The 26,552-nt window shown below is 41.5% G+C and overlaps 2 protein-coding genes across 9 annotated transcripts in view; both read right to left on the bottom strand.

The window, feature by feature from the left end:
• The window catches only part of Zn72D (Zinc-finger protein 72D), a 37,087-nt gene extending 18,322 nt beyond the window's left edge, over positions 1–18,765 (bottom strand). For 4 of the 6 annotated variants that reach the window (XM_080276040.1, XM_080276041.1, XM_080276043.1 and 1 more), the window contains exons 1-8: positions 18,669–18,765; positions 12,876–13,204; positions 8,053–8,226; positions 7,366–7,736; positions 6,562–6,847; positions 1,262–1,458; positions 854–1,063; positions 305–540 (exon numbers count right to left, since the gene is read on the bottom strand). In XM_080276040.1, the coding sequence (XP_080132166.1) occupies positions 305–540; positions 854–1,063; positions 1,262–1,458; positions 6,562–6,847; positions 7,366–7,736; positions 8,053–8,226; positions 12,876–13,204; positions 18,669–18,688 (1,823 nt within the window). In that variant the 5' untranslated portion in view covers positions 18,689–18,765. The remainder of the gene's footprint in view (positions 1–304; positions 541–853; positions 1,064–1,261; positions 1,459–6,561; positions 6,848–7,365; positions 7,737–8,052; positions 8,227–12,875; positions 13,205–18,668) is intronic. The other 2 variants (XM_080276042.1, XM_080276045.1) reach the window with 2 other exon arrangements.
• Positions 18,766–23,365: 4,600 nt separating this feature from the next.
• LOC145404496 (uncharacterized) overlaps positions 23,366–26,552 on the bottom strand; it is a 38,289-nt gene continuing 35,102 nt past the window's right edge. For all 3 annotated transcript variants that reach the window (XM_080276059.1, XM_080276060.1, XM_080276062.1), the window contains one exon: positions 23,366–25,578. In XM_080276059.1, the coding sequence (XP_080132185.1) occupies positions 25,440–25,578 (139 nt within the window). In that variant the 3' untranslated portion in view covers positions 23,366–25,439. The remainder of the gene's footprint in view (positions 25,579–26,552) is intronic.

The raw sequence follows: 26,552 nt of genomic DNA, 5'->3' as shown, positions 1-26,552 counted from the left end.
CATCACGATATGGTAGAGACATGTTTATTGGAGTAGAGTACAGTATTATTACTGTATATATATATAATTTGATTATTGTAGTGAATGTATAATACAGTACAGTACAGCAATGGTGGTGAAAACAGTTTAAAAACTGTTGGTGCGATCCAGACTAATGTCTAATATATCGTAAAAAGTCTGGGTTAGCAAGGGGATGTCCGGATGTCACTTTTATCGGAATTTTGCTTTTTTTCAGAATGGCTTTGGCCCCAATTAGTCCATTATAGCGAGGTTTTACTGTACTAACCTTGCTGCAGTCTCTTACCCATCCTTCTTATCATCATCTTTACTCTCGTCTTCCTTTTCTTTCTTGGCCTTGGGTTTGATCTGCTGCTCCTTTGGTGCATCAACTTCAGCTAGGTAATCTGACACCATCTTCAATGCCTTCTCTGTGTTTGATACGATCTTCTGGATAGCACCCAATTCCTCCTCTTTGGGGTAGATCTCTGCATGTTTGGCTAGTACGTGCCGGTCATCACTGGAGTCTGGCCGACGCATTGGCTGGGGAAATATAATTAAATAAGTTTTTGCTGCATGAACACTGAATATAGGGACCAAGGAAAGGACAGAAAATTATTAATATACATGTTTTTCAGTAAGAGTTACAGCATCTCTTATACCTGTCTATAAGCTAAATGCATAAGGTAGTGTTAATACAGTACTAACTAAAACCCTTTCAAAAGAAAAGTGCTTCAGAATGCTACAAAATGGGTACAAAGCAATAATTTTGTACTATACTGCATGATATTTAAAACAAAAGAGCAGCACAAAGATGAGTTGCAGTTGTGTGAACCCAACCAAACGCTTTTCTCACCATCATGGGTGGCATCCCTGGCATGAATGGTGGGCGTGGCATCCCGGGTGGCATCATGGGAGGGGGTCCCGGTGGTCCCCTCGGGTAGCGCCGGCACCAGTCCAGGTATTCACATTCCTCCTCGTACCGCCGCCTCTCTTCCCAGTACCACCTCTCCTCTTCCTCCATGATGCGTTCCTCCTCACGCCGCCGCCACATCTCCTCACGCAACTGAAGCAAACAAATGTACCAATGTCATGTGAAATACTGCACAAACATACAATAATTTTTATTCGCATTTAATCATTACGACCACATTTCATGCAACTAAAACTAACAAAGCCACGTCATGTGAAGAACACTATAAATATACACCACCACCACCACTACTACTAAGATAACACAAACACAAGCAAACTTTTGATGTACCGGTACCTGTTGCCTTCTCAATTTCTCCTCTTGGAGTTTGCGTTGGCGGAGGGAAGGCTTTACCTCCACCACCAACTCTGGATTAACCTTCTTCTTATACTGTAATCTGTGTCGCCGGCCCTTCATGTGCATCTCCTTGGCATTGGGGTCATTGAACCGGCATTCGCACAGCTTGCAGTTGAAGCTGATTACCTTTCCTGCATCAGTAAGATAAAAATTGGAAAAAGTATTTCTTTAAGTACTTAGTAAAGGACTAGATAAGGGACAGCAATATGCTGAATGATGGGTAGCCACTAAGTGGACAGAAACATCTATAAGCAGGCCCTACACATTTATTTTCAATGCCCTGTACTCTTCATAACAGCATGAGCTACATACAAAGATGGGACTGCTTAACAGAAATGTATATGCAAATCCTTCATAACCTTGTTTAAAAAAATTAAAACTAAATCAATAAAATCTAGTTCACTACCAACTTTAATTTGATTGACACCTCCATAATGAATGCTTAAAAACATTCAAGACACTGCATAAGATCTTAGTAAAGAGGTAAAATTTACCAAATGCAACATACCTTCCTTTAACTACAGTAATCCCTCACTTATCCAACCTAACAGAGCCATCGGCATGAATATGGAGCAATATCCTACCTACATGTACAGTACCCCCTCCTAATTGTGGCAGTGTTCTTCCATCTTTCAGTTATTTAGACATCAAAACACACATGGGAATATCCAACATTATGCTAGAGAAAACAATTAATAAACAAATCCACATATACCCTATCTATGTGTACGGTATCCCTCCTAATTGTAGCACTGTTCTTGTCTTTCAATTACTTAGATATCAAAACACACATGGGAATATCTAATATAATGTTAGACTCAAAGAAATCAACGCAAAACATAAAATATCCACAAATAATGAAAACAATGCATGAACATAAAAAAATCCACAATTAAAAAAATGAAGACGAAGGTTGCAAAAAGAACAGTGGGTGCAAGGATTGTATGGGTGAGGATGAAAGTAGGTATACAAGCATGGGCGATTGTATGTGTGTATGCTCCAACAGAGGATCGAGTGGCAAGAGTGAAAGATGAGTTTTGGGCGAGAGTAGAAGCATGTATGGACAAGTTTGAGAGGAGCGAGAGAGTGCTGTTGATTGGAGACATGAATGGCAAAGTCGGGAATGTACGAGTGGATGGAGTGGTTGGTCAGTGGGGTGTGCCGGCGGAAGTAGATGGGAATGGTAGTGCTTTGGTGGACATCTGTGCTGGTAAGGGGTTGGCAATAGCCAACACCTACTTTCGTCATAAGATGATCCACCGGTATACATGGAGAGTAATGAGGAGGATGGATGGTGAACTTGTTGAACGAAAGGCAATGATAGACTACGTGTGTGTGGATGAGCGAATGAGAAGACAAGTGTTGGATGCAAGGGTGTGGAGAGGGTGGGGGAATGGAGTCTCGGACCATCACTTAGTGATGGCCAAGGTAGAGCTGCAAAGAAAGTGGTTGAGGAGGCGAAGGGGAAGACAGGAGGAAGCAGCTCCTGTGAGAAGAGTGGAGAAATTGCAAGATAGTGAGAAGAGGACAGAGTATCAGAGCATAGTGGAAGAAAGATTGGGAAGGTATGAGCTAGAGCAGATGGAAGGGGTGGAAGACGTATGTAAGATATTCACGGAAGAGATAAGCGCAGCGTGTGAGGCGGTTTGTGGAGTGAGGAGGGGAGATGCAAGGGTGTGCAAGGGACAGCATGGTGGAATGATGAGGTGAAACGAGCTGTGGAACAAAAGAAGAAGGCATATGGTGAATGGTTGGCGAGTAGAGGTAGGGGAGAAGATGAGAGAGAGAAGAGAGAGGTATATGTGAGCAGGAGAAGGGAGGTTAAGAGACTGGTGAAGGAGAGTAAGAAGAAAGTGGATGAAGAGTTTGGGAGGAATCTGAGTGTGAAATGGAGGAGAGTAAGAAATTGTTTTGGAAGGAGGTAAAGAAAGTAATGCAGTGTGAAAGGGGAAATAGTAGGGGAGTGAAAGATAGGAATAATAGATTGTTGGTGGAGAAGAGAGAGAAATTGAGGAGATGGAAGGAGCACTTTGAGGATTTGTTGAATGTAGAGAGTGAGAGCAGTGTGAGTATAAGTGGTTGGGGAATGGCTGGGAGAAGAAGAGATGAGAGGAGGGAGGAAGAGATCAGTAGGTCGGAAGTAGTGGAGGCGATGAAGAAGATTAAGCTGGGAAAGGCCCCAGGAATTGATGGAGTGTGTGGTGAAATGCTTAGGTATGGGGGTGAGATTGTTGTGGAGTGGATATGGAAGTTGTGTAGATTGGCTTGGGAAGAGGGAAGGGTTCCAGAGGACTGGAAATCAGGTATAATTGTTCCTCTTTACAAAGGAAAAGGGGAGAGAGAAGTATGTGGTAACCATAGGGGTATTTGCCTTCTTAGTGTGACTGGTAAAATATATGGTAGAATACTCATTGATAGGGTTAGGCATATGACAGAGGAGCTAGTTGGAGAAGAACAAGGGGGATTTAGGAAGGGAAAAGGGTGTGTAGATCAGATATTTGTTCTAAGATGTTTAGTGGAGAAGTATCTAGAGAAGGGAAGGAAAGTGTACGCTGCCTTCATGGACTTGGAGAAAGCTTATGACAGAATAGATAGGAAAGGTATGTGGAAGGTATTAAGAATATATGGAGTGGAGGGGAAATTGTTGAGTGCTGTGAAGAGTATGTACGAGGGAGCTAGGGCTACGGTGCGAGTGGATGGTGAGCTGAGTGAGTTCTTTGATCTCAATGTGGGACTGAAACAGGGGTGTGTAATGTCTCCTTGGCTGTTTAATATATATATGGATGGGGTCGTAAAGGAGGTACAAGGTAGGGCAGTGGATGTGGGGGTGGCCTTAATGAATGAGGGTGAGATTTGGAAGCTTCCGGTGTTGCTGTTTGCTGATGATACAGTATTGTTGAGTGAAGATGAATGGGAGTTGCAAGGTTTGGTGAATGAATTTGGGACAGTGTGTAGGAGGAGGAAGCTGAAAGTTAATGTAAACAAAAGTAAAGTTATGGTGTTTGAGAGGAATGAAGTCACAGAGTGTGCAGTGAGGTTGGATGGTGAGGATATGGAGAATGTGAGTGCATTCAAGTACTTGGGTAGTGTGATGAGTAAGGATGGAACTTTGGGGGATGAAGTACGTGAAAGGGTACAGCAGGGAAGGAAGGTTGTTGGCACACTGAAAGCAGTGATGAGAAATAGGGAGGTGAGTATGGAAGTTAAGAAGTCACTGCATGATGGTATTGTGATCCCTACCCTGACGTATGGAAGCGAGGCGTGGACCTTGCAAGAGGGGAACAAGTCAAGAGTGAGAGCAGTGGAAATGAGTTACTTGAGAGGAGCATGTGGAGTGACATGGAGGGACAGGTTGACGAATGAAGAAGTGAAGGAACGTTGTGGGGTAGATGTGGATGTGGTTGAAAAGATTAGGAGAAATACACTGAGGTGGTTTGGACATGTGGAGAGGATGGAGAATGAAAGACTGACTAAGAGGGTGTATGTAGGTGAGGTGGAGGGAGGGAGAGGGAGGGGTAGACCGAGGATGAGGTGGAGGGATGGAGTTGAGAGGTATATGAGGGAGGGGGGGGTGAGTTGGGGGGAGGGGAGTCAAATGGTGGGTGACAGAGTGACTTGGAGGCGTTTTGTCTGCGGCCACCCTTGGCGGGATTAGGGCGTCGGGCTATAGATAGATAGATAGATAGACTGTATTGTACTATACAGTACATATGGTACCACCCAGTCAACGGGGGACAGGCATCAAAATGTGCCAGCTTCCAGCTGGTGTACAATAATCCCGTGAGGTATACAGTAGTGGCTAACGTAATCACTAGTGGTGACCATATTGATACCATAACAAAATATCGGTACCTCCGATTCTAACTGTTTACTTGAAAGTATCAATACTGGTGGCAAGGTATTGATTACTATGAGTACTAAAATAGACTTTCCAATTAACTGAAGACATATTTTCAAAAATACTATTTCACTGGGATGTGATGTAGACTTATTAATGCACTGAATGGAAGTTTTGGTACATTCCCCTAAAATTGTGGCAATATAACTATTTTAACCCATTATAAGCCCGTGAGCAATTTTGTAAAATTTTTTGGAAGTTCATCAGACTGAAAAGGTATTAATTACGACACTACCAAGCTATCGGTATTGTTAACTGATCTCACAGATACTGGCCAACAAAGTAATCCATATCGTATCTAAATTTAATCACTGGTATTGCCCATCACTAGTAATCACCTAACAAATGAAAGAAAACTCCTCCTCCAACCATTGGAGCTGGACAACGAGTGGGGACATGCAGTACCCACCCCTGAACACAGCGTTGCCATGTCTTTTCTGGCTGGAAAGACGACTATGACCATTTGGCAGGGAGGCAGATGGCCAATTTTCCTCAGTTGGTAGGTTAGGTTCTTATACCAGTGTGCAGCTCGGCTCGACAGGCAGGCCAGGCAACTTTGATCACTTAGTAGAGAGGTGGACGGCTATTCTTGTTCATCTGGTCGGTCATGTTCTTTTCCCAGCCCTCAGCTCGGTTCAAGAGGCCAGCCAGGCAACTCTGATCAGCTGGTATGGACACGGATGGCCATTTTTGCTCAGACTGCTGGTTAGGGTTCGCATTACTTGCGCTTAGCTGGAAGCATCAGAACGATCCAGGTGGCTGGGGGACTGACCGTTCAGTAAGGAAGTGGACGGCCATTTTTGCTCAACTGGTGGGATGCAGTCTACTACCCACACACGGCCAGAGAGGTTAGTAGGCTGCCCAACCGATTTTTTGAATTTGTGGGCCACCCAACTGGCGAAGTTGGAAATTTTATGTTCGGATACAGACAAAATAGAGCCAAGGCCTAATGTCTGGATATGGAGCATGTCCAGATAATCAAGTGATTACTATATTATGATACCTTAAAAAACTCATGTCAGACAGGCCCTAAATGTGAAACATTAAAATAGTAGGCAAACCTTTGTCCCAAACAGTACAAATATCCACCTCTCTCCCCTGACAACCTCCCCACCCCAGTATCACCAGTTTTCTGACTATTTATGCAATACACCATTTAGCATGAGGGAAGGCAGAGTTCGTTAAAGATAATCTCAACCAGTGGGATGCAGCCAAACTTGTCTGGCTGCACATTAACCTTCCTCCTGTGTCACGAAGGACAGTGATAGACACGCCCTAATAGTGAAGCAGACATAGATGGCATGTGAGGTACATTCATCTCTGACAGTACATTTACCTTCCTCATTCTTAATTTCCTCAATATACTCCTGGCCCACTGGCTCCACATCCTTCTCCTTCAGGTCCAAAAGATCCTCCTTCAGATCATCCTTCTTCCCATCAGTGGCAGCAGCAGTAGCAGATGCCGTCATAGTGCCAGTGGGAGCTGCTGCAGTACCACTGGTTGTGGTTTTGGCTCCAACAGTTGATCCTGCAGTGGTGGTTGAGGTTTTGGTTGTCCCTCCCACCACCACTGGATCGGTTGATGGGATAGGCTTACCCAGTTTCTGATGTAGCTTCACGACCTGTAACAGATTAACACTGCTGCATCACAATACTGTATACTAATGCACAAAGAACTGCAAAACCAAAATCTTAAACTGATCCTAAAAGCTCATCATTCATTAGGTTAGGAGATAACACTTCTGCATCACAATACTGTATCATAATGCAAGAAGTAAAACAGTAAAACCAAAATCTTACTCTGATCCTAGAAGTTCATCATGCATTAGTTAGCAGCTAACAAAAATGCTGTAGTATACAATGAAATCTGTTTCTAATGACAGTGGATTCAGCTAACTGTATTAGAGTCCCTCACTGTGTCAGTTAAAACCAGAGTAGGATTCTGCATTCAAATAAACGACCAGACCATGAATTACACTGAAATACAGTACTGAAGTCATCAAAGATTTAACAGCAATAACAGCACCTAGGCAAAATTATGCAATTCCTACAAACACTGAACCCAAATGAACTCATGAATTACATTATCAGGGAAAGAATAAACTGCAATGGTATACAGAAGATAAATAATAAAGCTGACCTTTTGATGCTTGGCACCACGAATGTGAGCAGCATAAGCATCAGCACCAGTACAAGTGACATCACAGAGCTCACAGCGCAGAGAGGCACCGTGCCGTGAGGGGGTTGGCCCAGCCTTTGCAGCTGCTTCTTTCTTCTTGTGCTTCTGTCCCTCAAGATGCTCACGGTATGTCTGGGGTCCTGCACAGCTGATTTTGCACACATCACAATAGTGAAGCTGCTGAGGTTTGGGAGGAGCCTTAGGTTTTTGGGTCTTTCCTTGCATTGTCCCTGGTTTCTTAAAGGTTTGCCATGTGTTCCCAGGAGTTTTCACAGCAGCAACAGCTGCAGCTGGCTGGGATGTTTGCTGCATGTACACAGGCAATGCTGCAGCTGAAAAACATTATTCATTTACCTCTGATATACTGATACTTCAAGTCACTACTGTTATCTGACATATCTCAAACCTTGCATTCTGTCCAGACCAACCACCTGACTATTGAAAAACCAGTATTACTACCAATGTAGTTATTTACAGAAGTCTATCCACACATCATTACACCTCAAAGGAGGAATACATCACTGGCTGGTACTGTTTTGATGTACTGAACTCTACCATTTTAATACCTCTGCTACTAAATTCCATTTTCATCTAATATCCTAAACACGTTCTCGTATCCAACAGTTCTAAAGAGCATCCAAGCCTCACCTTTGTTGGCAGTAGTGGTCTGAACAGCATATGGTGATGTGTTGTAAGTGGCTGTGGCAGCAGCAGCAGCAGCACCTGGGTAGGTACCAGTATAGCTGGTCTTAGGAGTCACCACAGGTGTTGTCTGTCGCGAGGTTGTTGTATATGCACTTGCATTGGTGTATGCAGCTTTGTCTGAAAAAATTTCATATATATATATATATATATATATATCACCTAGAACCTACATATTACAGCAACACTCCATCCTCACATCTCATAAACATACCATACAGTAAGTCCTCATTGTGTGTCAGTGATATTTTTGCACCAAAATTTCCATATGTTTGATACTGTCAACTCCAGGAAACAAGCAAATCAGTTTAATAGGTTGCAATGGAACTTGGAAATTTTCCTCAAAACTACTATGGACCCGACCAAGGGGGAGGGAGGGAGGGGGAGGGAGAGAGAAAGAGAGAAGGGGGGGGGGAATATGACAGGACTTTCTGTATCCTTCACATTCTGAAGGACTTCCTTATTAACATCATTCTGCTGTCACCAAGTACCTTGGAATAAAAGGTTAAGTACTTTAATATTGGAATACTGTATTCTGTGTATTTAATTTTGTTACTGTACTGTATGCTCCCTATACTGAATTTCATTACACCAAGTTTTTCCCAAGAGGTGTAGAATTTAGCAACAGAATAGTACTGTAAGATTATCAATCTATAGCAAGACGCTATAATCCCATAAGGGATGGCCATTTGTCTCTGTGTTAGTAGTTTTACGGGGAGGGGACCTAACCCCCCACCATCCCACTTATTGGCATGTAGAGAACACTTATGTTCTGGTTCTATGGTTACCAGCCTGCATTATAGTTTCCTGGCTTACTGGAAACCATTAGGCCTGTCACAAAGTAAAACCACCTGAAACGGAAAGAGAGTAATAAAAAGTAACAGAACAGATGGGAGAAAAAAGATGAGAGGAGAGCAGACACAGAATGATAAGTGTGAGGGAAGAAGTAGGCATTCCTACATCAAATAAGTGAATGACAGTCACCACCACTACTCTAAGATTAACTATACTGATACATACCATATTCAGAGTATTTTCTGCGTGTTGCATGCTGTTAAAATGTTAGAATTACCTACATTAGTAAAATCAAGATTAACAAGATCATGTTGTACTTTCAATCTACACATCTTTAAACTAAGAATGCAAATTAAGAGGAACTACCACCTACCCATCAACTGCCAGGGAACCATTAACACTTCTTACTTATAACTTGTGCTTATCCTTGCTACCCTCAGATGATTTCCCTTTTTTGTGGCATAGGGGTCAGTATTTAAAGTTGTATACTGTACCTAACATCCCATCAGTTACTGCCTCCATCACGACTGCAGAGGTACAAAACAGTGAAAAGAAAAGTAAATGGCAACAGAACTAATGGTCACTTTGTGTCCATTTGCAGAAGGAGACGACTAACTATTTAAACATTTTGTGGACTGTATATTACAAGTCAAGCAAGAAGGCTATCCCCACCCATCCATCATACTCTCAAAGTGATGTTCTGTGAACAACAAACTTCGATCGCCCCACATGCACAAGCCTTTCTGTGTTACTTGCATAGAACCCTAAGCCAATTAACTACCCAACATCCCACACTTGTACAAAAATAAGCCATCATCATCATCTGGACTTCCTTTCCAGGAGTAGAAACGTCCAAACAGCCTAAGCTAGCCCACTCTAATGGGCCATGCTTTCATTCACTCATCATTCAAGCCCCCGGAATCCTGGCTCTATTTGATACAACAAAAACTTTTACCACATTCTGTAGCTTCACATAAACGTATCCGACAGAGTCAATCCTAACACTATCACATTAAAAAGGGGTGCCAAATCCCCGATCATGCACTTCTCAACATTCATACAGCCAACTCGATCTCTTGTCAGTCCCCTAACCTCACCGACTTCCATACCTTTCTTCCTCACACACTCATCCACCATATCCCTCCACTTTCTCCTAGGCCTACCTTGCCTCCTTCCTCCTTCAAACTCGCTCAGATATACCTTTTTCACCATACTATTATCCATTCTCTCCACATGACCATACCATCTCAGTACATTCTCTTTGATTCTGGTGCCCACAGACTTCCTCACTGCATCTTTCATGAATAACATTTTTTCGTATACTCGCCACTCCCTGTATTCCACATACATTCCTCATTCCCATCGCTCTCACACTTGACTTTTCATTTTCATGCCACATCATAGTCTCACATCCATACGTTAAAGTTGGCACTAACACTCCTTCATGTAAGTCTCATGCAGCTGCAACACTTAAGTCTCTTTTTTTATCAAGGCCTTCACTGCATCAGCTACCTTCCTTGTGTCACTCTACTTTCCACTTCTTATGCACATTTTCCTCTCTTTTCTATCACTGTACCCAGGTATTTGAACTCTCTCACCAATTCCAGTTTCTCTCCATTCACTGTAACATCACACTGGGAGTCACCTTCACTCTTAATAACCATCCCTTTACTCTTTTCTACATTTACTCTCAAGGCACAATTCTCACATACATCAGCAAAACTCTGCACTAGTCTACCAGGCTCTTGTCTGGTATCTGCAAGTAGCTCTGCATCATCAGCATACAACAAATTTGAGATATTCCATCCATCACCACTCATTACAAACGTCATCACTCTCTCCAATACTCGTGTTTTTACTTCTCTCATCATCCCATCCATATTTATATCGAACAACTATGAGGACAACACACAACCTTGTTGCATGCCCACAATGATCGTGAACCATTCACTTACATGCCCATTTACCCTTACACATGCCTCACTCCATCATAAAACTCTTGATGGCACCTAGCTGCTTTCAATCTACAATACACAGTACATGTGGAAAACCTTCCACAATCCTTCTCTGTCTACTTTGTCATATGTTTTTTCCAGATCCATGAATGCCATAAACACCTTATAGTCCTTCTCACAAGCCTTCTCCACTATGCCTCACCACAAATATTTGATCCACGCATCCTCTAACGCTCCTAAAGCCACCCTGTTCATCACTCACTAGGACTTCTGATATGTCTCTTATTTTCTCTATAATAATGCTTTCATATACCTTCCTTGCAACACTCAATAAACTTATGCCACAATAATTCTTGCACCCACTACGCTCACCTCTGCTAGAAACAACCATGCCAACCTATCCCTATCACAAATTTCCTGTCTATATCCCTCAATATGCACCTTATCATAGAAAATGGTGATCAACTTCCACACATGTTTTTCAGTTCAGTAAAACTTCAATGAATTATTATTCAAACTGGACTTGCCTGATGTCTTACCTAAATCAACAAACAGAAAAGATGTAAGATGTAAAGTCAGAAAAATGGCCACAACCACCCTAATTCATCAACCTATTTATATGAAAAGCTAAAATAAAACTGTCTGGAAGCAATTTTTTTTTTTTTTAGTTACCATAATCACAGAGTTAACACTAGTAAACTTGGTCTAATGTGGGAACGGTCTCATGATGACAGTTCAGATTAAAGTGAGCATGATCTGAGTTAAGCTTTATGTAATCACTCCAATTCATAGCTTGCTCCTGAGCTGTACAAAATTACCAACTAGTAGCAAAAATGAACATTTGAGTTCATTTATACAGCAATCACTTTAATTCAATGGCTCTCTCTTCTCTGCTGAATAAAACCATCTAGTGGTAGGATATAAATATACAGTAATACCTCAATAAACAATACACCTAGATGAGATACCCCGGCTTAACAATGGGGCTAGAAATACCACCATACCCCGCCTAGCGATGGCCAAACCCTGGTTTAATTATGGGTTTTTAGTTTTTTACCAGTTTTGATATTTTACACTAAAATTGTATGTTTAGGTTGATTTATGAACTGTTTTTAGGCGTAGGTCATGCGTTTTAGCCACTTGTGGGGAGAACATTGTCATTTTGATGTACACTTTACTAAGCTTAATTTTTCCCAAACTTATATTTGACAATTTTCAGACATTTTACTTGGTGTTATTGAGTTATTTACAGGTGTTAGGCTTAGGTTTGCTTCCCTGACAGCTGTTAGGCCATTTAGATTGACTTTAAACATGTTTTGAGGCTCATTTGGGTGGGTTTTGGACTTGGTTTGGGGGAAACTCAAGGCTGGTAAACGTTCCACATTACATGTTAAAAGTACCCCCATATATGATACCCAACATAACGATGGGGTTTTACCTAACCAATTACATCTTTATACCCCGGTTTAATGATGCAATTGGCTACCGCACGTAAAAATTCATCACTAAGTGGGGAAAGCCATTGGAATGTACACTAAAAAGAACATGTGGAAAAGTTTTGTTGGAGAGCCAGTGTTTTGTGTTAAAAGTCTATGTACAAGAACAATGGGATCTACACCTACAACCTCTAGGTCTTTCCAATGCAATGTGTATGCAAGCCTCTCAAAATGAATAAATCTTTATCTTAGCCTTCAACTTTCTCTGCAAGGGATGGTATCTGCAAATTTTCAGCCTTCGATTACTTTTGCAAGAACACAATTACTGTACACCTGTCAGGATGTATAACCAGATCTGCTTCCACTCAACCACCAATGAATCCAGGCACACGAAGAACTACCAGGACTACCATTACCATCTACTGTAATATTAAAAAATCAATAAATAAATCATTCAACATATACATAAAAGGTACTGTACCTACTGCTGCTCACCACAAGTCAACTAGTGTACTGTACATTATGAAGATGATATGATTATGCAAGGTGATAGTACACTACAGGTATACACTAGTCATCTTACTGTGGTAGTGAGTGTCTGCACCAGTATAAGCAGTAGCTGATGAAGGCTGCGCATAGTAGGTCTTTGACGAATCATATGCAGCTGCCGCTGCTGCAGCTGCTGTCTGAGTAGTGCGTCCATATCCATAGTCATAGGTGGCTGATGCAGCAGCACTGGGGTATGTTCCGGCAGCTGTCGAATGAGTGGCAGCAGCTGCAGCAGCCGTCTGGTATCCAGTGTCATAAGTTGATCCGGCGGCACGCTGGGTAGTGTAGGTGCCCGTAGGAGTGTGACCTACAGGATACCCAGTCTGCCCAGTCTGGTATGCTGCTGCAGCATTGGCGGCAGCACTGTCAGGCAGAAAGGAAAAGTAGAATCCAGAAAATAATAAAATTTGTTTCTGCCACTAAATTTGCTGAACAGTAAAGAAAACAATGCTCTGGCTAGTTTTAACTTCTGACTCTAGGAAGACAAAAAATTGCACTCGCCAACCCACTCACTGCAAAAGATCAGAAAATCAACTTGTATTTCTACACATTATATTACAGTAACATGTTTCAAAAGGTCACTAACCCAGAACTGGTGTAACATGATCCTTCTGCCCATTTATGGTAAGTTTATGTGACAAACTGTAGTAATAAAAGTACTGTTCACTATTTACCCATCAATACTGCAACAGATTAGTATTCGAATCTATCAGCTGACAAATGATAGACAGCCCCTCTGTATGTACAAAACCTTTAAACTGCTCCCTTTTCTTCTACACTTACCATCATTCACTAATTAATGAAGTGCTACACAATGTTATGAACAAAAACATCCATGATCATGTCTACACTGCTGAAGGAACAACTGGCACCGAAGGCATGAATACCTATACTGTAATTCCACTGATCATGATTTTAAGCCCTGTAGTACTAATTATTTTGCTTTATCTAAGGCTTTACATAGCTAGGTGAATGGTTCTCACCTCATCAAAGATGAGTACTTCAACTCTGTTCCTACGACCTGTTGATTATTAATTACCTATAACGTCATTTACCAATATTCAGGAAGGTATACATTTACAGGAACTGATGTTATTACCAATGAATGTTTACACAGTATGACAAACTACCACTGGCATCAAAATTGATACCAGTTCTTTGGGGCAAGTTCAAAAATTTTAAGTGTGCAGTTCACTGCCATCTCATACTCCACGTCTTTTTTTTTTTTTTACATGACCATTACTCCTAATCCCTTTTACCTTACTTGAGGACAAAGTGAGGTCAGACTGAAGGACTGATATGACAAGAAACAAAGGACTCATTCCTAGCCCTTAACATCAAATTTTCATGCAACCATGGCTTAATATTCAAGGCTGTGGGAGTGACCCATGTTCATTATGTACCAGTATTAACAAACTACTGTAGTCAAGTGACTGTGTGGAACAATACTGGCACTGTGCTTGCATCTGTCACAGAAGTGGATACTGCACTGGTCATAGGAGTGCAGGAACCTGCTTGTCATATCTACCCCCCACCCCCACCCCAAAGATATTAACCTTCTCACACACAAGTATGTTTGCATCTTTCATTTCTGTGGCTGGTTGCCTGCCCAGCCATGCCACCCTAGCACTGAATTTTATATCCTTGTCACTTATCTGACTCCCATCCCCCCAAATTTATTGTCATATCCCTTACATCACTGCTCTCATGTGTGTGTGTGTGTGTGTGTGTGTGTGTGTGTGAGTGAGAGAGAGAGAGAGAGAGAGAGAGAGAGAGAGAGAGAGCAATGATGTGAAATAATTACTGGTAATTAAAATTAAATTTAAAAAGCTCTTGGTGTGGCCCTAAAGATTACATGCACACCCACAATCTGTTTGTGTGTGTGTGAGAGAGAGAGAGAATACCAAGGTAAATAATGTACATCCATATTCCCTGCCGAATGCACAATTGCTACAGCTCATATAGTTATGTAACTGTGGTCCTGTATTCTTAAATTTTAGGTCCAGTACTTTGAAAATCCTTATATATGTTGTTCTAACATAACACCAATTTTTACTTGCATTTTTTTCTTTCTTCCTATTAGTTTACTCAGCTTGAGACACTCTGAACTGGTGAGATTAGGTACGACCTTCAATATTTGGGGTTCTCCTATGATAAACTGCATAGCATCTGTGTGATGTAAGGACTGGTAAAATTTTATTCTGCACAGCCATGTTAACCCATGAATTTAGGAAGTACAATAAATTAAATCGAGAAAAACTATATTATGTCACATAAATTGCAATGGTCGAGTTTCACCCAATCGCTGTGCTTGTGGGTGTTTATATTTGAGCAAGTACTGTACCAAGATGTGTATCTACTTCCTAAATTAAGACTAGCCTTGGTTATGTAAATATATTTAATTTTTGTATGTACTGTACTTTGAACAATTTTGACTGATATTTCTAAGCAAATACTGTACTGCTTATTTCCACCTGAAATGGTAAAAATCAAGTAACTGTTACCAAGAGGAAGCACCTAGTACTCTGGATTCTTCACCAAGACCTTTCTTCGCTTTAGCTGTCACAGAGCACTCTGAAGCTTTAATTCTTTTATTTTATACTTAATGATGCATGCATACTCCATTACAAAACTGATCTTGTTTACATTCACAATGGCAATAAAACTGAAAGAGCACCATCTTGGTATGCCATGTTGAGGGTAACATAATCTATGCTGGAAATATTTATGACTCACCAGTCAATGCATTTCCTTACACCAAAATGTCCAAATCACTCCAAAGGCGTGAGATTTTGGCAGGTTTTGCAAGTTCAACTCCCGGTATTATTTTACAACTTGCCAATATGCAGTTCAGGGATATTACCACCACAAACGCATAGTATGATACCTAAGAATGTTAATGGAACCCCATAACCCCAATTGCAAATCAATATTTACAGAGATATTGAATTTTCTAATAGCATGTTATTAGGCATTTTCACCTAGCCCTGCAAACCTACTGGAAAAGGGGGAAATTGGGGGTTATGGGTGAGGTAAAACTAATAATACCACGAGATTGTTCTACAGACCCAGACGACCCTCGTACTGGACCATCATATCTCTAAGGTAGGTATTCTGCTGCGGCAGGTTAGGTTAGGTTAGGTCTGTTAGGTTACGTAAACCTGTTGTGCGGCATATTTTTCTGGTGGTTTTTGATCCGATTTGATTTTTACTTTCGTTTTTTGTTGGAAATGCTTCACTTAACCACCTCATCCAGTCAAGGTTAATGATTGGAAAAGAGGCAGAATGAAGCATTTCCAACAAAATGAAGGTCAAAATAACTCAAATCTCATTAAAAAACACCAAAAAAATATTCTGCACAACCTCAGCAGTGTACTAACAAGTATAAAAATTTACCCAACTCCCATTTGTATCAACATTTAATCTGCTTTATCCATTTTTTTTTGGGGGGAGGGGGTATAATTCTTCCTTCAGCCCATACCTGATCTGTTAATTTGGGAGTGGTCTATAATTAGATCACATTTATCCCAACATCTTTTAACACACATCCATCAGAAATCAACAACATACAACATTTTTAAACCAAGCCAACTGGTAGCATGGACATAACGGTTTACTTTATTTAGCCAATTACTGGCCAAGTTGCTGCCTGCCAACTCAGTTTTGCCATAACACTGTAATAACAGGCACATTTCCACTCTGGCTCCCATTTTTCAGATGAAAGAATGGCATTTGTTCTGGTTAGAACTGAATTGCTCAGGGTACAGGTTAGGCTAAGTGGAGTCTGGGAGGTTAATCCCTAGAATTACAATACCGTACTTGTAATTCAATCATTTTGCCAGGAGAGGGGTACCAGTTATGCCAACTGTCATTCCCGGCAACAAATGAAAGCAAAAAATCAGGCACTCTCTCTCACTCTCTACAGAGGGTATATATGTATAACCACTAATATGTAGCCATTCACGTTTGGACCAAAATAATAAAATTATCTTCCTTAGTGCGTGCATTTGGCCCAGTTCTGACTAAACTACCATAATGTTAATGACATCTTACTGGAGAGGTTTGCCACAACTCACCTAAAGTTCACCAATTACTTTAAATTTGCATGAAAATGCCATTAACTCATTTTTAATGATGAATACTACCAAATGTAAGCAATGAAAATTATTTAATGTTATTAGTTTGGAGGGTGAAAGACTGACGAAGAGAGTGTATGTGAGTGAGGTGGAGGGGGGAAGAGGGAGGGGGAGGCCGAGGATGAGATTGAGGGATGGGGTGGAGAGGTATATGAGAGGGGGGGGTGTGAGTTGGGAGCAGGGCAGTGAAATGGCAGGGGACAGGGCGACGTGGACGCGATTTGTTTGTGGCCACCCCGAACGGGATTAAGGTGTCTGGCAATAGATAGATAGATAGATAGATAGTTTGGAACTTTTACTGCAAATATCTGAGGTCCCCTTTCTCCCATTAACATTACCCCAAAATATTAAAACACTTAGTGCCTGACAGCAGTTGTACAAGTAAAAATTCACCAAAAGATGTCTGCAGGACCAAGGGGTTAAATGACAAGCAAACTGCTGGTGTCTTAAACCTCAGATATATAGTAAACCCTCTCTAATTCGGATCTTTTTGACCACCAGACAAATAATTTTAATTCAGATAAAAATTCAAATAAAGTGAGACAAGTCTGAAAAGGGTTCCAGTGATAAGTGGACGTGAACAGTTTTTATAGTGATAAGTGTAGTAATAAATGTAATTTTTAAGAACTGTACAGTACCTTCGGTACATTTAAGTGTACTGTACTCTACTACTGTGTTGTAAGACTTCATTACCAAGGTTTGACACTATTTTATTTACTGTATTGTGCACTCTTTGAGTATAAAGTAATAATATACTGTACTGTTCAATGTTTTTGTGAAACAGCCATGTTTTAGTGAGCATGGGTGTGATTTGGGGATAGGGGCAAGCATGAGCTCCAATAATTCGGATTTCTGGATAATTTGACATAGGGTTCCCCCCAATTAATATGAATTATAGAGGGTTTACTGTATACACCAAAATCTAACGAGCATACTCATAACAGTAGATGACTAACATGTGTACTGAATTAGACAACATAACTAAATGGTATAAAATTAGGTTACATAACTTACTTATATGGTTAAACTGTACACAACATCAATTAAAGTTCCAACACCAACACAGTACTAAATCCAAGATTAATATAACCAACCCAAGCCCGATATCTATGCATTAAAAGATGCATAAAACTCATACACATCAACCTATCAGGCCTAATACATATGGCCGTGGTCGTCTGATCAATGACGGCTCATATAAACGGGATCCCATTCACCATAGTTTACCTTGTATTCTGCTTAAACGATGGATAAAAACGATCCACCGAACAACATAATCTAGTCCTACCGCTTCCAGTGTTTCCCTTGAGAGATTATATACTGATACAACCGGCAGGCTAACCGTGTCCACTAATATATGGAATAATGGATCCCCATGCCTTGATCGATACCACGAGCACTCAAACTCCTGCCACACGGCCAGCTGCCTATCGGCTTCCACAAGCCTTGCTTTGGTCTGTAAATGATAGTCTACAGTCTTCCTGATCAAAGCTTGTACATCAGCATCTTCACTTGTATCTTATAACAATTATAACAAGTATTTACAACACGCCAAGTTGGCGTGCGCATGGACAATAACCATATTACTGCGCACGCATGGACGTCCCGGTCTACCTTTTATTTTCATGGATTCCTCTGAGAATAAACTATTTACTGATAAAATACATAGTCAGACAGAAATCACTACATACCTTAGACCACTCCAATACATAGTTGCGTTGTGTTGCACAACAATACGATCACAAACACACCAATAACGGAGGCCACTAAAGAAGCGTGCTCCCCACCTCGGCGTCTGGATGAGCTAGGCCGCTGAACACCCCACCCTCCGCCACCGCTTCGTCCGCTGCCACAAGTAGTTCCCCACACAAGGCTCACATCTCAATTATTTATATACCACAACGCTTTCTGATCTTATTAATAATCACCACTACACTCTGTATTTAAGCATATAAAATTTGTCACAAACATACATTATGATAAGTTCACATGCTCAACAAAGCCTAATTATTTCGCAATTTCTTAGTATTTTCTCACAATCCGACACAGGGAAAACTGTAAAAAAAAAAAAAAAAAAAAAATCCAGCACCAGATTATTTGGCCTAACGGATAATATGCCTCCTAAAAACTGTGCGCCCATCGCATTTCATAACAGAAATAGATAATCCTATAACTGTATTAACTAGAGATGGAGAAGATTGAATTTTACAAAATAACATGTTCTCAGGTCCCCACCGTTATAAATGGGATGGGTAGGGCCAAGACACATGAACAAAAGATTGATTTATTCAAGTATTCTGATTACCCACGCATTATCATCCTCTCTGTCTTCAACAAAATTAGAGTGCAACTTGCCCTTCTATAAATATTTTAGCTTCATACATGGGTGTACTCCATTTAGTAACCATAGCCAGGCTACCATCTACGCACATACTTGAACCTTTTTACTCTTCTGAACAAGCCTTGTCTATTCAGCATTATTCACTAATATCTATACTGTACTGCATTTTAGCCAGAATACACATTGATTAGATTAACTGTATTCTTCAACTATCCCATTCCCTCTGTCCCCACTTTTTATACCTGTACTTAGATTCACACCCTTATCTTAAACAGCATTCATACATAAACTCCCGTACTCTCATCTCCCCTAGTCTGTTTCCATTCCCAAGTGAACTTCAGTGCTCAGCCACCTTTCTTATTTGTGCCACTCCGCTTCCCTCATATATCATTGGACCCAGACAAAACATTTCTATCACCTCACTGAGTGATATGGAATCATTCATTTCAGCATCAGTGTACCCTTATATGCTTCACTGCCATCAGAAACTTTACAGCAGTCAGCAGTTTGCCTTCAACATCACAGATTCATAACATGGTGTCATTTTCAGCCTTCCTTCACGATTCTCATAAGGTCAAAGCCCCACTGGAATAACCATTATACATATCCCCAAACTAGGTAGGTGGTGGTAACTATCAGTCCCTCGCTTTATGAAGTGCTGCCTAGTTCTTCCTTTAGTCATTCTTTTACACTATCTGCCCTCCTCTCTTCCTATTTCTCTCATCCTTCCTCACTTTTTATTACAGTACCAGTATTCTTTGTTCTTTACATAATTCTACAATGAGTGAAGCCTAATGGTTTCATATAATATAGGAAGCCATTGACAATGGTGGCTGACAAACCATAAAACCAAATTAGTTACGTTGAGTGTACTATGGTCCTGGGTGGACAAAAATGTTGCATCCATGCAGAACCAAGCCTTTACATTCTTCCCTGTCTCATTAAGGTGAGATGCAGTTTACCAAAAGGAAACATTGGTTCACAGCATGGGGTGGGCCTGCAGGAACTCTTGCTTGCTGAGGTTTGTGGGTCTGCTTGGCCAGAGACTGGGGCTACTCAACAGCAAAATATCCCCAAACTTTTGACTTGAAACTGTTAATTACTTTCTGAAACTATCACTTCCAAGGAGGAGGTAGACCTTTCAATTGTACTTGGAACATCAATACAGTACTCAAAAAATACAGTTTCATTTTTGAAGGCTCCAACATGCTTGCATGCACTGGCCTTGGTCACCTGATGGCGGCTCTATATGCTGCTCAATCTGTGGCAGCCTCCCTGTTCAGTCCCTTAACCCTGAGGTCACACTTGATGACCTCATCCCAAGTCTTTTTTGGTCTACCCTCGCAACCCCACCCCAAGTATTAACGCTTCTCACTTTCTGTACCCAATTATCATCCCCCATCCTCTCCACTTGCCCAAACCACCTCAATCTTGCCCAGGTGAGCAAAGCCATTCCCAGGTTCTCAGGCCCCATGAGAGGCTACGGTGGTTTTTGGAGGTTTGGCCCCCATGCTGTCCTCCTCCTCTACTTCGACAGCCTCTGAGGGCTAAAACCACGGCAAAGACCATACAGAACAAGGCCCTAAAAATAATCACAGGCTGCGCAGCTACTACACCCACAGACCACCTACATCAAGAAACCAAAGTCCTCAAGTCAAGGATCATCTAGACATGAGGCACACAAATTCTCGCTGCAGCCTCCACAAACCCACAACATCTACTACACTACATGGCAGCACATCCAGACACACCAAGGAACATCAAAACAACACCCAGCACACAATATCATACACAAATACTGTCATCTCTCCCCACTCGCCCGCCTCTGACCAGCTTCCAGAAGCATATCCATACTCAAATCATTCGCAGCTCCATTCAGTCACTGAAAGACAATACACAGCTGCATGCACGGCCTCCTGATATCCACCCTTCTGAATCCTATCTCCCTCATGAGGATAGGGTTCACCTGGCCAGGCTGAGATGTGGGCATCATCCAGCCCTCCTATCTGAAGAGGCTGGATGACTCTGTAGCTGATGGCTGTCCAGGATGTAACACAGCACCCCATACAATTAAGCACGTTATGGAAGACTGCATTGCACACAATCACCTACGCCAACAACACGACATACACTCCTCTAGAGCTCTGTGGGAAAGCCCGGTCTTGGCCGTGGCCTTCCTTAGGGACTCGGGGCTGTTCGGTCAGACTGCCTAGGGAACAACTGTTACTACTACTACTACCACCTCATTCTACCTCTCCTCATCGTAACACCAATACACTCCAGTCCCATCCTACCTCTCAACTCTTCCATTGTAAACCCAGCCCCCCCCAGGCCGTGCAAAGTGGGAAGCATTGCACATCCACCTAATCATTGTCATTTCTGTACATTTGAGCCTGCAAAAATCCTCTTCCTTTATAAATAAATAAATCTGTAAAAACCATCCATTCATCCATCTCATTGTACATTGTCTCATCTGGAGAGTATGGGCCCATAGTTAACCATTGCTTACATATTCCACACAAATCAGTCTCCATGCCATTTCATAATTTTTATTTTAATCAATGTTGGACACAGTTTTAACAATATACAAACCTTTAATCGTAGGCAGTTAGAGAGGTATAGTCAAGAATGCTGTAAGCTATATATCATAGAGTGGCACAGTTGCAGGTTCTCCAGTTTTTGTACAGATGCAGTCAGCTTTACAGTACAATCCAGTGTTCAACTTGCTTTGCTACTTAGGTTCATACACTGATCATAAAGATGAATACATCATAGAACGGAAGGGGTTAAAAGTACTCTTGCAGACTTGTATACTGCTAAACCTTTGGATAATCATACACCAACATTACTTAATATAATTTATGTATCCTATACAGTAGTCATTTTAACATGCCTAGCCCTTGAAGGCAGTGTTCCATCACCAAAAAGGTTCATGCACAATGATGACAAAGTATACTGGCACAGAAAATCATGAAAATGCTACAAATTCTGCATGCAGTATGCATGAAAATAAGCAGAAAAGTATACCTTTATGATCAAAGATGTCATGTAGCCAAAACATCTTTCATGTGATCATGAAACCAGATGAGAACTTGTACTGTGTCACTGGAATAATTTTTATTACAATGATAAAAATATACTCCTAGATAGGGTACTAGTAACCACTGTTGCCTCTTAACATATCTCTATCACTGCTTAACATATCTCTACTAAGCAATCATTTTCTTTCATATTTTTCAAGGTGATGCACTGCTTTCTTTCCTTCATTCTCTTCTCTTCCTTATGTCTACGGGTGACTCTACACTCCCTCTTCTGTCTTTTTTTTTTCCCCTTCATTCTTTCCTCTTCCTTCTGCCTATGGGTGACTCAGCACTGAGTGCCATGCCAAATGGTTTCCTGTACACCAGGAAACCATTTACTATGCTGGGTGGTAACTATATAACCACATCATGGCACCTGGTGGTTTACTGGGTAATTAAGGCGCTCCAATCAGATCGAGCCAGTGCAAGTTTACATCCAAGGCATGGTTAGGGTTTATTGCTCATGTAATGCCACTCAGGGATGAGTGAGGCTGGTCACTTTCATCTTAAATGTCAACACCAACTTGCCTGGCCCCAGGCTCCTACGCTCCTCATGGGGCAATGCAGGATTAGATGATGATGATGATGATGCACTGCAAGCTAGTTTAAAAATACAGGGTGGTTTATACACTGCAAACCCTTTCAACCATAGTCAATTTACTTTCACCTGGCTCAGATTTTTGTTCTTTTGCAGCAAATTTCATGTAGCTCAATGACAAGGATAATACAGTTTTTTCCATGGCACTTTTTCATTACTAATACCATTTTTCAATGTCTGTCTATCTATCTATCTATCTATTGCCAGATGCCTCAATCCCGTTCAGGGTGGCCACAAACAAATCGCCTCCATGTCACCCTGTCCCCCGCCATTTCACTGCCATGCTTCCAACTCACACCCCCCTCTCTCATATACTCTCCACCCCATCCCTCCATCTCATCCTCGGCCTCCCCCTCCCTCTTCCCCCCTCCACCTCACTCACATACACTCTCTTCGTCAGTCTCTCACCCTCCATCCTCTCCACATGGCCAAACCACCTCAGTGTGTTCCTCATAACGCTTCCTATCACATCCACATCCACACCACAACACTCTTTTATATCCTCATTCCTCAGCCTGTCTCTCCATGTGACTCCACAGGCTCCTCTTAAATAACTCATTTCCACTGCTCTCACTCTTGACTTGTGTCCTTCCAACAACGTCCAAGCTCTTTCTACAATTCAGTACTGAAGAGGGAGAGATAGTAATTTTAGGCCAAATTACAGTAAAAAATGGTATAGCTTGAAACATTTCATGTGTTGCAGGTCCACACCCCTATTCATGCTTTATAGTGTGTGCTTTTTTACATCCACTGATTACTAACTACTAATTCCAAGAAGCAGTCAAAATGTTTGGCTCCTCCATCCATCCATCATCCAATCCTACATTGCCCCATGAGGAGCGTAGGAGCCCAGGGCTAGGCACTTGGTCCCGACATTTAAGATGAAAGTGACCAGCCTCACTCATCCCTGAGTTGCATTAAATGAGCAATCATCCCAAACCACCCCTTGGATATAAACCTTCACCGGCTCAATCCGATTGGAGTGCAATAATTACCCACTAAACCACCAGGTGCCAAAATTTGGTTATATGGTTACCACCCAGCATAGTAAATGGTTTCCTGGTGTTCAGGAAACCATTTGGCTTGTCACTCAGTGTAGAGTTACTCACAGGCAGAAGGAAGGGAAAAGAATGAAGGAAAGAAAGACAGAAGAGGGAGTGTAAAGTCACCCGTAGGCAGAAGGACAAGGAAAGAATGCTCCACCCACCAGCAAAATAAACCATCCCTCAAACATGCAACACAGGAGGTGCAATGTACAGTACCTACCCTCCTCCTTCACTACATAATATATGCATCTGGCAAGACTTTTGATGACCATAAAAACCTAGGGTCAAAATTCTCACCAATATACCTTTCCTGCATGACCACTTCAATAAAACCAGTAAAGTGTGCATTGGGAGCGTGTGACGAGCATGCGAGTGTTTGTACATAGGCCTATTATTAAAATTTCATCTTGGTGTATACTTTCAACATTTCTGGTGAGGTAGTTGAACAGTAACAGAAGAAAAACTGAACTATGTTTTTTACATCAATTTCACAGTGAAGCATGTCAACAGAAGCCCTTGGTGAATTTCCTTAGAAAGCTGGAATTCAAAGGGTTTCTTTGGTCTCATGAGTAAATATACTGTATTGCTAAAAACAAAATTTACTGAATGTATCTATTATCTGCTGAAAGAATCTCTTCTCTATCTCATGTAATAGAAAAGTTATTAGCCTCTGAAAAACATCACAATCGGACAGCTCATTTCTCAGCTGAATGTAAACATCACTCTGTTTGCTCGCTCATAAAAATATAATTTAAATTATAATTTTGTTACTGCCAGATGATTTTATTCAGCTTTGACAAATACACATCAGACTGAATGGCATGATGGTGGTCATTTCTTTCCCCTTCACTACACAATGCCTCCCTTAAGGTTAACACAGTCAGTCTTTCTTACAACATTTTTTTTATTTTCATTTTTTTTTGCTGTTATGTTCCATTATAAATTGCAGGAAAATTGGTAAGCTCTACTGTTAAGTATCAAGCTAATCAACCAATTTCCTCAAACTTACATATCAAATGTATAGGGCAAAAATTAGAATACCCAGAAACATCCTGAATTATAATGAGACTTCCCTGTAATCTGACGGTAAAAAAGACTTTAAAAGACTTCATTGTGCTGATGGGGTGATTGGACTTGGGGCTAAACAGATTTAACTTCTCTTTCCATTTGTTTCAGCCCAATATATTCTGTTTTATTTTCTTCTCAAAGTTCAGAGGTACAGTAAATATCTAGGCTCTACTGGAGTGATGCGGCAAAAGGTAGGAATCCCAGACACAAGGGAATCAGGAGGACAAGAGGAAAGTGAAAGGCTATACAGTAGTGACTTAGTGAGAGGAGTAGGATGAGAAATGGGAATATATGCAAGTCTGCAAAAGCAAGAGGGAAGCTGTAGGGATTCAGCGAGAAGAGGAGGAAGAGGAACGTGAATATCTGCGTCGCCTGGGGGGAGTGCGGGAGCGGGAGCGAGAGCGGGGTGACCTGCGTCGAGGGGGTGGCGAGCGGCGTCGTGGTGGTGGTGGCGACCGACGACGCTGCCTGTTGAACAGAAAGTAATTATAAGTGTCTGTTTTGTACTGCCAATATCTTCTTTACCAACTTCATAATCACACTCATCACTGTCACCCTTATAATCATGGTCATCCTCACTATTTAGTTATTCTCAAAACCATTATCATCATAATCATCATCAAATTATTTTCAAAATCTTCACCATCAAGTTATTCTCAAAATCATCATTATCATCTTTCTCATTATCACAATCCTCCTCCTCTTCCTCATGACCATCATCATTGTCAACATCATTATCTTTATCCTGATCAATATCACCAACTTGTCTTTTATTCCCGCTTAAGGATGAAGTGATGAAGGAAATTTATATAACTACTGTTTGGACATGTGGAGAGAATGGAGAATGAAAGACTGACTAAGAGGGTGTATGTGGGTGAGGTGGGAGGAGGGAGAGGGAGAGGTAGACCAAGGATGAGGTGGAGGGATGGAGTTGAGAGGTATATGAGGGAGGGGGGGGTGAGTTGGGGGGAGGGTAGTCAAATGGTGGGTGACAGAGCGACTTGGAGGCGTTTTGTCTGCGGCCACCCTTTGCGGGATTAGGGCGTCGGGCTATAGATAGATAGATAGACTATTACATATACCTATATTCATCATCATCATCATCTGGGCTTCCTTTCCCACCCTAGGGCAGGGTGAGGAGTAGGAACGTCAAGACAGCCCAAGTTTGCCCAGTCCAATGGGCCATGCTTCCATTTACTCACCATTCAAGCCTCCGGAGTCCTGGCTCTATCGGATACACCAAAAACATTCACCATATTCTGTGGCTTCACATAAACGTATCCAACAGAGTCAATCTGGATGCTGTCATGTTAAAATGGGGTACCAAATCCTTGATCATGCTCTTCTTCTCACAACATTCATCCAGCCAGCTTGATCTCTCGTCAGTCCCCTAGCCTCACCGACTTCCATACCTCTCTTCCTCACACACTCATCCACCATAT

This window comes from Coenobita brevimanus, chromosome 63, assembly GCF_032717465.1.
Source record: "Coenobita brevimanus isolate Jiangsu-jjx chromosome 63, ASM3271746v2, whole genome shotgun sequence".
Taxonomy (NCBI): domain Eukaryota; kingdom Metazoa; phylum Arthropoda; class Malacostraca; order Decapoda; family Coenobitidae; genus Coenobita; species Coenobita brevimanus.
This window is presented reverse-complemented; position numbering and strand designations above follow the sequence as displayed.